Consider the following 12494-nt stretch of genomic DNA (forward strand, 5'->3'; position numbering starts at 1 on the left):
CCACAGAACCTTCCCAACAATCTGAAACATGTATCTAGTGATGTTCAATTCTCATGCTTAAAATCCTTTTAATAACTCTCCATTACTTTCTGCATAAAATTACAACTTGACCTGGCATATTCTGTATTTTTAAAAAACGTTTGGAGCAGGTAATGGGCTCCCTTCATAATAACGTGGAGAAACTGAGTTTTGATAAAAGGGATTCTTCAGCTATAACTGGAGAGAAAGGTTGGGTGTTAAAGCAGATAGATTTATAGATTTGATGGTGGGAAGATGAGTTCCATCTTGTGATGGTTCTTCAATGAAAGGCCAAGAAAGATGGAGAGGGGAGAGAATAAATCAAACAGTCATCTCAGAGGAGTAACATGTAGTCATACATGTTGGCTATTTCTCAACTCCTAAAGCTCCCTGGTTGTTTCACATTTCTGAGACTTTAATTTTCATGATTCCTTTCTGGCAAATTCCTACTTGTTTTTCCAGATTTTCCAGAAAGGAATATCAAAATTAAAATCTCTGAAATGTGAAACCAGGGAGCTTTAGGAGTTGAGAAATAGGCAACAAGTATGTCTGAGATTACTGTATAGTATATTCCCAGCTGGTACCTACCTCACTTCCATTATTATAATACACTGACATTTGCATTTGCTTTCCCTAATAGACTAAGCTTCTTTGAAAACTTGGCATGTACTACTAGTGTGGGGCCCATGCAGGATCACGTTTAATGGTAAACATTAATCAATGTTTAACATAAACAGACTTTTTGTTGGTAGAATCCACAACTAGGAGTATTAAAGGAATACCAAAGTACGAAGGGTTAACCAGTCTCTAGAATAAACCAGCTCGTGATACCTGTGTCCTTCTTAAAATGGCACTGCATTATGGACACACCACAACAAGGGCTTTCATTTAATCCTTTTGTTTTATTCAAATGCCAAAACAAGTTTCAAGATACAAATCGTAGTTGTGTTTAATTTAAAAACATCAATATGCTTTGTTAACAACTTTCAAAACCAAATGTAAGTTGTTATGACTAAAACGTCTCCCAGTCCATTTCTGGAGGACTAACTTCAATACATTTAATAGCTACTCCAATTTTCACTCTACAAAAAGGAAAATGATGAGCCTGTAAGAAAAAGATAATAAACAGTTATGATATGAAACCCTTCCTGAGAAGAACGTTAACCATTACTAGGGAGACCAAGGATACCAGTTTCTGTTCCATACTATTGCAACCAGGCTTAAACACTTTGCAGAAGTGCATTTCTGGTCCTACCCCAGCCATAAATAGGTATCTCTTATTACATCACAGAAAACCCAACTCCATCAACAAGATTTAGAATTTGCTAATAGTTTAAGGTTCTTTCCCTAAGAAAAGGGGTAGGATGTAGTTAAAAGGAAAACTCAAGCATTTATAAACCAAAAATTGAAAACAAAGGTTTAAAGGTACTCTGATTTAAACAATTTCCAATAAGGCTGAAGTGAAGGAAGAATATAGAAACTTGTATCAATATAAAGGGAAAGAAAAAAATTTTAAAGGTATCCAAGTATTTTAATATTATGGCATCAAATGAAATAATTTTCATTAAGCCCCCCAAACCTCCCCCACTGTTTCTACATAATGAAAATTAATAACTTATATTTTAGTATGAACACATTCACTTTTGCTGATAGTAAAGCATAGATTTTCTTTAATGTTCCATGAAGCCAAAGAATTAGACAAATATTCAGCACCAGAAAACAAAAAACTAGTATTTTAGGTAAGTGTACAATATTAGGATATTTTATTTAGCTCAGCATATGGCTGTTATGACTGATGCTGCATGCGACTTTTAGAATTAGATGTAGTCTTTCTCTAAAGATTTAAGGCAGACTTTTAATTTCATCTGCTCACTCATGGTACTAAAATGGATCAAAGACGGCAAATAAATCAGACAAGTTAGCAGGAGAATGGTCTTTTCTTAATAGTACCAACGGGAAGTCAGTGTCGTGCATCAGTGGATAAGACTAAGAACACAGCTAAACAAATCATCAAAGTATGGCTCTTCAGGGTACTTTTTCCATGAAATCTTTAACTACTTGGAAACTTCCGTTCCAATTTTTAAGATGGATAAAATTCTAACATTTTTCAGGAAACAAACATGAGTAGACAAAGTCAAGCTAAAGAATGGAATCCCAACTTCAATTTTAAAGAATTTATTTTCCCATTTGTAGAGTAACATTATTGTAAAATCCACAGTTATTGCAACACCTGCATTGCTTAAAAGAACTCCTAAGATTTTTTTTTTAAGTATATTTTTTAAAAACCGAAACAAAATAATGTACATATTCTCTCGGAACATTGTGTCATTAAAGTCCATGTAATGTCAGTCTGTATAAATCAATGTGATGTTACATAATATACATGATCTGATTTTTATCCTAAAAGCTTCTGACCATGTATATGATATCCAAGATAGATCCAATGCTTTTAATGTCAGACTGCAGAGACAGTTATGATCCTAAACAAAAGAAGGACACCTTTATATACACAACGGAAGTCTGACAGTTTAGCTGTTTGCAGCATCTGCTTGACGAGGCCATCCTTCTTCTTCAACTCCAGAGTCATACTCCTCTTCCGAGGATTCTTTGGTTGGAGCCCTATAATGAAAAGTCATCAGTGTTTTTATGTTTTTAGTAAGAATTAGGGGTAAATACAACTTCTCAAAAAATAAATAATAAATTAATCCACCTAGCTAGAAAAGCTGCACAAAGAAAGAAAATATTAAGAACACTTCTAATATTGCTCTAAAGATTGCTTAATGGTAAAATATGAGAAACATTTCGAGCACACAACCAAAAACTATAAGAAATTTCCCAATTTTTTTTAACTGAAACAAATCAACAACCAGGCTTCAACAGTGAAGGCCTTTTCTCCAGCAAAAGAAGTAGAATCTATTATTTTAACTAAAATACTTGACATTTAGTATGTCAATGGAAAGAAGTTGAAAGCTTCTGATCAAACCAATATGAATCAAATTAGCCAAAACTATGATTAGACCACAATTCTTTTGTATACTAATAGTAAACAAAATGAGAGATTATACCTCTTTGAATAAGTAAAGGTTGTTCAAAACCAATCAACTGCCTCATAAGTTACCTTAGAAGCATAAAATGTAACATACCTGTGACAAAAGCCTATTTTTTGTGTAGGTAACATTCATGTCAAGCACTGCTTAATAAATATTTATTGAATAGACTGGGGTCAGTAAATGACAGCCTGCCGGCCAAATAAAGTCTGTCATTTGTTTCTGTAAATATTTATTTGAACACAGACATGGATCATTCATTTATGGACTGAACTATCATGCTGTAAGGGTAGAGTAGCTACAATACAAACTGTACGGCCCCAAGTGTTAAAAATAGCCCTGTACTGGACAGTTCACTGACCCCTAGAATAGTTAAATACAAGCAATCAAAGATATGTCAAATTTGTCAAGTGATAAGATACAACTAAGAGGAAAATTATGTCAGCCAAGTTTTGGTCTTATGAAAGACATGAAATAAGTAATAAATAAATTATAGAATTAGAAGCAAAGTTTATTTAAATCTTTTCATTTAGATTACTTTATGTCTTTTTTGATACTTCTCTTAGGAGAAAAAAGTGGAGGCTAGTTTTGAAGATCAATTTCCAAGAAGACTCAAAATATCATTTTATAAACCAAAATTAGAAAATTTTTCTACAGAATATTTGATAACTGATTCCTTTATGAATATAAAGATTTTCACACAACTGTATGACTGACCAATAAACCATAGCAATAAAGAATGATCTTAAGTTTTAGACCTGTTTTAGTTTGACAATACACTTTACCGGATGTATCCTGGTTCCTTCTTTCCTTCTACTACTTCTTTGTCAACCTCCACGCATACAATATCAGAATTAGGGACTTCGAACATTGGTTCTAGTAACAGCTTTTCCTAAAGAGTAAAAAAGTAATGAATTACATGGAAAACTGAGGTTACATACAAAATACTTGTATTCTATAGGTTATCAATCAAATTCATCAACTCAAGAAATATTATGGAGTCCCTATGATGCATCAAGAACTGAATTTTGAAAAGTCAATGTAAAAGCTTTCATATTCTTCATATTAAAACAACTTCTAACTAAATTTGGACAGAAGTCATTCTATAAGGGAAAGCTTCTTCTGCAGTTCTGCCTACTTAGGTCACCTTTTGCACCTACAAAGATTGTACTTTCACTTTGCATGTGATCAGATGTTACTCAAGAAGATTTCTGACATACTTTATCACCAAAGGAGGCCAACTGGTAGTCCTTAATTTTAAAATGACTTAATCTTAAATCATCTATACCAAGCTATGACTTCAATTATGCTTTTGTCTCAACTGCTGCAGTGGATCTAAAGTAATTTACTAAAGAAAACTAGTTTTACCTATGCGTAGCAGCTGGATTGGAGAAGACAATGGCACCCCACTCCAGTACTCTTGCCTGGAAAATCCCATGGACAAAGGAGCCTGGTGGGCTGCAGTCTATGGGGTCGCTAAGAGTCAGACACGACTGAGTGACTTCACTTTCACTTTTCACTTTCATGCATTAGAGAAGGAAATAGCAACCCACTCCAGTGTTCTTGCCTGGAGAATCCCAGGGATGGGGGAGCCTGGTGGGCTGCCATCTATGGAGTCACACAGAGTCGGACATGACTGAAGCGACTTAGCAGCAGCAGCAGCTGAATTATGTTCCATCTTAAGGAAAATACTGGTTGAATACATCAAATTTTCTAAAAATGTCAACTATATTACTTTTTCTTCTAGTTTGCTGCTGCTGCTGCTAAGTCACTTCAGTCGTGTCTGACTCTGTGCGACCCCACAGACGGCATCCCACCAGGCTTCCCCGTCCCTGGGATTCTCCAGGCAAGAACACTGGAGTGGGTTGCCATTTCCTTCTCCAATGCATGAAAGTGAAAAGTGAAAGTGAAGTCGCTCAGTCGTGTCCAACTCTTAGCGACCCCATGGACTGCAGCCTTCTTCTAGTTTACATGTTTATAAATCTGTCACAGCACCTGAAGTTGACATCTTTATTAAAGTATTATCGCAAATTGTGACAGATGTGTAGTTCTGTTCAAAAAGTCCTACTTAGATGAGAGAAGTAATACTTAGCAGTGAAATCCTCAGAGAACAGACCACGTGCTTGCTTTTGCAGCATGTAGGGAAACAGTAACCCACTGTACAGCCACACCAGGGAAGGGAAAGACCTTTAAGAAAGAGGGTGGCTGAAAAGTAGGCTGGGTCTCCAGGACTTGTAACAAAATTAAAATAGTGAGTTCATACTATACTGAATAATTTAGAAATAAAATGTTATAATATCTACAATTTAATTTCAAACATAAAACAACAATGAGAATTTCAATGGTTCTGAGGAGCCACTCTGGAGCTTAGTCAAAAGGTCTGTGTAGGGTTTTCTAAAAACCTCCTTCCCATGATCCTGATTTCCTCTATTTCATTAATCACATTAAGTGTATGTCCTTTGTTGCAAACACCTTGAAGTTCCATTTTAGAAAGAAGAAAAGGGACTTCCCTGGCAGTCCAGTGCTTCCACTGGAAGGGTTCAAACACTGGTTGGGAAACAAAGATTCTGCATGCTGCACAGTGTGGCCAAAATATACAAGAAAAAAAATCACAAAAAATATTAGACCAAATTTCTGGATGTATTTCCAAAGGAAAAACAGGGAGGTTTAATATTATTAAAATTCAGACCAAGAAATAATCTAGTTTTTGTAAATTTATGCCAACTCACCATAATGGACCGGAGGCCTCGTGCACCTGTTTTTCGTTCTAGTGCTAATCTGGCTATAGCTTTTAAAGCATCTTCAGTAACATTCAGTTCACACTACAAATACATTCAAAAGAAATAATTCAGATAATATTTGATGATGACATTTTCCCAATAAAATCATGCAGTATTTGATCTATTACCTATTACTGCCTATCACCATTATTGGTCTTTTTATAACAAGAGGTGAATGCCCTGACTTTACAGGTAAAGAAATGTTCCATAGAGTTAAGTACACTGATTCACTAATACTTAAAAACACAGAATCTTGTGTCTTGACTGATCCTATCTCCTTTCAGACTCAAGTATTTTCAGATTGTAACTTAAGCTTCTGAAAAAATACTCATTTTAAAAAGTGTTACTAACCCTCTCATCCCATAGAACAAAGGTACAATTTTAGGACAAGTCTCTCTAAATTACCACAAATACAAAAAATTACTGAGAATTTAATATACCTCCCCCTAAAAAATAAGATCTTGGTACTAAAACACTTTTGGTTATTAATTTCTACCTCCAGAAAATGTAAAACTTATACAAGGTAATTATCTCTCATGAGGCTTTAGAATCTTGCTTTCAAAAAGCACTTGTTTCTATGAATTAGCTTATGAGACAGTTAACAGCATGAATCAAAGTTTGTCCTTAGTTCCTGAAGAGGTTTTCTAAATTAACATGGATTTTCTAGGACTTTATTCAACATTTATTGAAGCCAGATGTGTTTAAATATTAGAAACTGAATGATGACCCAGACACCACCTTTACCCTCAAGAAACTGAAGCATATTGGATGGTGACAAATTAGCAAAATAGCATTTACAGCAGTGTTTGCACATGGTGCTAAGAGAACAATAAAAGTGGGGACATCTAAATAAGGCTAGGGGACCACTGAAGCATTTTAAGGAGGGGAGTAAAATAATTAGCTTTGGGTTTATTCATTCAATAAATATTTATTAAGCACTTAATATCTATTGGTTGAAACCTATGTTCAATAATTTTAAAAAGATCCATTCTGGATGTAAAGTGGGAGATGATATTTTGGCAGTGGTGGTCAGAGACAAACTTTAGGTAGGGAAACCCAATTAGGAAGCAAATGCATGGGTCAAGGTGAAGAATGATAAAGGAGACTGACTTGAGGTAGAAAGAGTGGCAATGGAGAGATGGAGACTAATGTTTTGTGACACTAAGTTCATAAAACCCAAACATTTGCTATCTGATTGGATATATGGCTCCAAGTGTCTGACTGCAGAGAAGTAGATGTGAGAGCTAACTTTAGGAAAAAATATACCTAGTATGTCATAATGAAAGGATTTAGAATATCAAGACTGAAAAGACAATTCTGTGTGCCTAGCTTGAGGGGTTAGCCGTAGGCTGGTAGCATAATTTCTCTCAATATCTATCCTTAGGCTTCAAGCTACAATGCTGACTTTAATTAAGAAAAAAAATTAAGCCAACTCCTAAGTGTCTAACACAATACAGCGTGCCTTCCCTGATTCCTAGATCCATATTTAGTGAGTAATAGGCTGGACTGTTCCTGCCAACAGAGTCTGCCTGCCAATGCAGGAGACACAGGCTCAATCCTTAGGCCTCGAAGATCCCCTGGAAGAGGAAATGGCAACCCACTCCATTATTCTTGCCTGGAAAATTCCATGGACAGAGGAGCCTGGCAGGCTACAGTCCACGGTGTGGCAAAGAGTCAGATACGACTGACCAACTGAGTACAGACGTGCACACACACAGACTGGTATTCCAGATGAGAAGTACTGCTTTTTAATTTGTTAGGCTAACATAAGCAGATTTTCCATAGCAAAAAATACACGTAAGTAAGTATAAAAAATAAAGATCTAACCTTATCCATGCTGAATAAGGCTTGGTACTGAGGAATAACAGCATTACGTGGCTCGGTTAGTATTTGTACAAGTGTTTTCTCATCTAGGCTATGCAAAGGAACTACCACAGGCAACCGTCCCACAAACTCAGGAATCATGCCAAACTCAATGAGATCTCTGGCTTCCACATGACGTAATAAACGATCTTTTTCTTCAATGTCTTGGTGAGTATTTGATTCTCCACTTCGATTGGCAAGGTCAGCAGCAGCTGCAGCCCTTCTACCTTTTCCCAGATTAGATGGTGTTCCAAATCCAAGATACTGCCAAAGAAAACACAGGTATTACAAATAACAGAATGAAGCTGCACTGTGTTCAGCATTCTGCATGCATTTCTCACATGATCTCTGCAACAGAAGAAAGTATTATCATTTATATTTTACAATGAATAAAAAAGGCTTAAAGAGGTTAAGTATCTTGACCAAGCGCTCATTTCTTCTAGTGGTTAACAACCAGGATTCAAACTTAGGTCTATCTGCCTTCAGAACTGAGAACCCAACCAACTCAGAAGAATGAATTCTAGTAAAAATAGGTAAGAACTGTGAAGGGAAGTCCCTCAGAACTCAGATTACGATATTGCAGGACACTTCCCAGACCTCTAGACTAGTATAACTTCCAAAATGTGCAAGAAAGTAGAGATAGTAATTATTTTGTAACCAAAGTCAGTTCTGTAATACTAACAGGAGTAGGGCCTATGGAACAAGCAGCCTTACAAGCAAATTATCCACAAGTGTCTTAAGTCATTGCTAAGCATTCTATTAAAATCATAATTTGAGGTTGCATACTATCAGATTATACGATGAGTTAGAACACTGTATGAGTTAGATTTTATAAAAGAGCATGTAAGGATGACATCAAACAAAAATGGTAACCTTGTTGCAAAAGGTTGTGTATCTACAATGTATGGACCTTGCTTTACTCAGTATAAAGAACTATACTCCAGGTAACTTTCACAGTTTGGTTTTGATATGTCATACAACTTTCGTCAAAAGTACAAGAGAAGTACATGATATATGAGAAAAGTCTAAGTTAATTAATTCTAAATATTCTGTGTATGTGGATAGTGACTCTCTCAGAAAGCAAAATGCTTTGCATTCAATAATATAAACATTAAAAAATTTTCTTTAGGATGTACCTTTCCTTTTTTAAAAAAATTATTTTTAATTGAAGGATAATTGCTATACAGGATTCTGTTGGTTTCTACCAAACATCAACATGACTCAGTCATAGGTTTACCCATGTCCCCTCCCACTTGAACATCCCTCCCACCTCCCTCCCCACACCACCAGGTTTTTACCGAGCCCTAGTACGAGCCCCTGAATCGCACAGCAAATTCCTACTGGCCGTCTATTTTCCAGTGGTAATGTATGTGTGCGTGTCACCCTCTGCATACAGCCCACCCCCTCCTTCCTCCCGCTGCAGCAGTGTCCATACGCCTGTCCTCAGCGTTTGTGTCTCCACTTCTGCCCTGCAGGCGTGCCATTGTTCAGGCGCCACGTCATGGCCAACTCTTTACAACCCCGTGGACTACAGCATGCCAGGCTTCCCTGTCCTTCACCATCTCCTGGAATTTGCCCAAGTTCATGTCCACTGAGTCAGTGATTCATCTTATCCTCTGTCGCTCTTTTATCCTTCTACCTTCCACCTTTCCCAATGTCAGGGTCTTTTCCAATGAGTCTGCTGTTCGCATCAGGTGGCCCAAATACTGGAGCTTCAGCTTCAGCATCAGTCCTTCCAACAAATATTCAGGGTTGATTTCCTTTAGGATTGACTGGCTTGATCTCCTTACAGTCCAAAGGACTCTCAAGAGTCTTCTCCAGCACCATAATTTGAAGGCATCAATTCATTGGCACTCAGCCTTCTTTATGGCCCAACTCCAACATCAGTACATGACTACTGAAAAAATCATAGCTTTGACTACACAGAACTTGTTGGCAAAGTGATGTTTCTGCTTTTTAATACGCTGTCTAGGTTGGTCAAGCTTTTCTTCCAAGGAGCAAGCATCCTTTAATTTCATGGCTACAGTCACCATTCGCAGTGATTTTGGAGCCCGAGAAAATAAACTCTGTCTCCACTGTTTCCACATCTATTTGCCATGAAGTGATGAGACCGGATACCATGATCTTAGTTTTTTTAATACTGAGTTTTAAGCCAGCTTTTTCACTTTCCTCCTTCACTCACATCAAGAGGTTCTTTAGTTCCTCTTTAGTTCCTCTTCACTTTCTGCCATTAGAGTAGTATCATCCAACATATCTGAGGTTATTAATATCTTGATTCCAGCTTATTAACTCATCCAGCCCGGCATTTCGCATGATATGCTCTTCGTGTAAGTTAAATAAACAGGGTGACAATAAACAGCATTGTCATACTCCTTTCTCAATCCTGAGCCAGTCAGTTGTTCCATACAAGGTTCTAACTGTTGCATACAGGTTTCTGAGAAGGCAGGTAAGATGGTTCAGTATACCCATCTCTTCAAGAGTTTTCCAGTTTTTATGATCCACACAGTCAAAGGCTTTAGCGCAGTCAATGAAACAGAGGTAAATGCTTTTCTGGAATTCCCTTGCTTTTATGATCCAGTGAATGTTGGCAATTTGACCTCTGGTTTCTCTGCCTTTTCTAAATCCAGCTTGAAGATCTAAATATGCTCTCAGTTCACATAATGCTGAAGCCCAGCATGCAGGATTTTGAGCATGACCTTACTAGCATGGGAGATGCGTGCAACTGTCTGGTGGTTTAACATTCTTTAGTACTACCTTTCTTGGGAACTGGGATGAGGATGGACCTTTTCCAGTCCTGTGGCCACTGATGAGTTTTCCAAATGTGCTGACATATTGAGTGCAGAACTTTGAGAGTACCATCTTTTAGGATTTTAAATAGCTCTGCTGGAATTTCATCACCTCCACTAGCTTTGTTGGCAGCAGTGCTTTGTAAGGCCCACTTGACTATACACTCCAGGATATCTGGCTCTGAGTGAGTGACCACAGCAACACCATCATGGTTATCCGGGTCATTAAGATCTTTTTTGTACAGTTCTTCTGTGTATTCTTTCCATCTCTTCTTGAACTCTTCTGCTTCTATTAGATCTTTACCTGTTTCTATCCTTTATTGTGCCTATCTTTGGATGAAATGTTCCTTTGATATTTCCAATTTTCTTAAATTTCTTAAATTTTCTTATCTCTAGTCTTTCCCCTTCAGCTATTTTTCCTCTATTTCTTTGCATTGTTCCTTGAAGAAGGCCTCTTGTCTCTCCTTGGTATTTTCTGGAACTCTGCATTTAGTTTGATGTACCTTTCCCTTTCTCCCTTGCTTTTTGCATCTCTTCTTTCTTCATCTATTTGTAAAGCCTCCTTAGACAACCACTTAGCTTTTTTCTTTGGGATGGTTTTGTTTACTGTCTCCTGAACAGTATCACCAAGCTCTGTCCCTAGTTCCGCAGCCACTCTAGTTTACTAGATCTAATCCCTTGAATCTATGCGTCACCTCCACTGTTATTCATAGGAGATTTAAGTTGTACCTGACTGGCCTATTGGTTTTCCCCTCTTTCTTTAGGTTAAGCTTGAATTTTGCAGAGAAGCTAATAATCTGAGCCACAGTCAGCTCCAAGTCTTGTTTTTGCTAACTGTATACAGTTTCTCCATCTTCAGTAACAAAGAATGTAATCAATCTGATTTTGGTATTGACCATTTGGTGATGTCCATATGTAAGGTTTATATATATTATAAAGCATTATTATAAAACACTGGGGAAATAAACCTGAAGACAGTCCTTATCCTAACTTAAAGGTGTTTATTTATAATGAGAACACATAAAAATATATATTAAAAAAAATTTATTTTGTATTGGGGTATAGCCAATTTTCAATGTTGTGATAGTTTAAGGGCAACAGCAAAGGGAGTCGGCCATACATATACATCTATCCATTCTCCCCCAAGCTCCCCTCACATCCAGGCTGGCACATAACACTGAGCAGAGTTGTGTGTGCTGTATAGTAGGGTCTTGTTGGTTATCCATTTTAAACATAGCAGTGTGTACATGTCCATCCAGATGACCCGCAGATTGACACCACCCTTATGGCAGAAAGTGAAGAACTAAAGAGCCTCTTGATGAAAATGAAAGAGGAGAGTGAAAAAGCTAGCTTAAAACTCAACAATCCAAAAACAAAGATCATGGCAACCAGTGCCATCACTTCATGGCAAATAGATGGAGAAACAATGCAAACAGTGAGAGACTTTATTTTTCTTGGTCTCTAAATCACTGCAGATGGTGACTGCAGCCATGACATTAAAAGACACTTGCTCCTTGGAAGAAAAGCTATGAGCCACCTAGACAGCACATTAAAAAGCAAAGACTACTTTGCCGACAAAGGTCCATCTAGTCAAAGCTATGGTTTTTCCAGTAGTCATGTATGGATGTGAGAGTTGGACTATACAGAAAGCTGAGCGCTAAAGAATTGATGCTTTTGAACTGTGGTGTTGGAGAAGACTCTTGAGAGTCCCTTGGAATATAAGGAGATCAAACCAGTCAATCCTAAAGGAAATCAGTCCTGAATATTCATTGGAAGGACTGATGCTGAAGCTGAAACTCTAACACTTTGGCCACCTGATCCAAAGAACTCACTCACTGGAAAAGACCCTGATGCTGGGAAAGATTGAAGGCAAAAGGAGACAGGGATGACAGATGATGGCATGGTTGGATGGTATCACTGACTTGATGGACATGAGTTTGAGCAAGCTCCGGGAGTTGATGACGGACAGGGAAGTCTGGCATGCTTCAGTCCATGGGGTC

At 37.4% G+C, this 12494-nt stretch overlaps 1 protein-coding gene across 3 annotated transcripts in view; it reads right to left on the bottom strand.

The window, feature by feature from the left end:
* Positions 1–900: 900 nt before the first annotated feature.
* Positions 901–12494, bottom strand: part of CLPX (caseinolytic mitochondrial matrix peptidase chaperone subunit X) — a 36931-nt gene continuing 25337 nt past the window's right edge. For 2 of the 3 annotated variants that reach the window (XM_024997905.2, XM_024997904.2), the window contains 4 exons: positions 7673–7972; positions 5795–5887; positions 3851–3957; positions 901–2637 (listed from right to left, as the gene is read on the bottom strand). In XM_024997905.2, the coding sequence (XP_024853673.1) occupies positions 2547–2637; positions 3851–3957; positions 5795–5887; positions 7673–7972 (591 nt within the window). In that variant the 3' untranslated portion in view covers positions 901–2546. The remainder of the gene's footprint in view (positions 2638–3850; positions 3958–5794; positions 5888–7672; positions 7973–12494) is intronic. The other variant, XM_059890762.1, reaches the window with a different exon arrangement.

Source organism: Bos taurus, chromosome 10, assembly GCF_002263795.3.
Source record: "Bos taurus isolate L1 Dominette 01449 registration number 42190680 breed Hereford chromosome 10, ARS-UCD2.0, whole genome shotgun sequence".
NCBI classification, from domain to species: Eukaryota; Metazoa; Chordata; class Mammalia; order Artiodactyla; family Bovidae; genus Bos; species Bos taurus.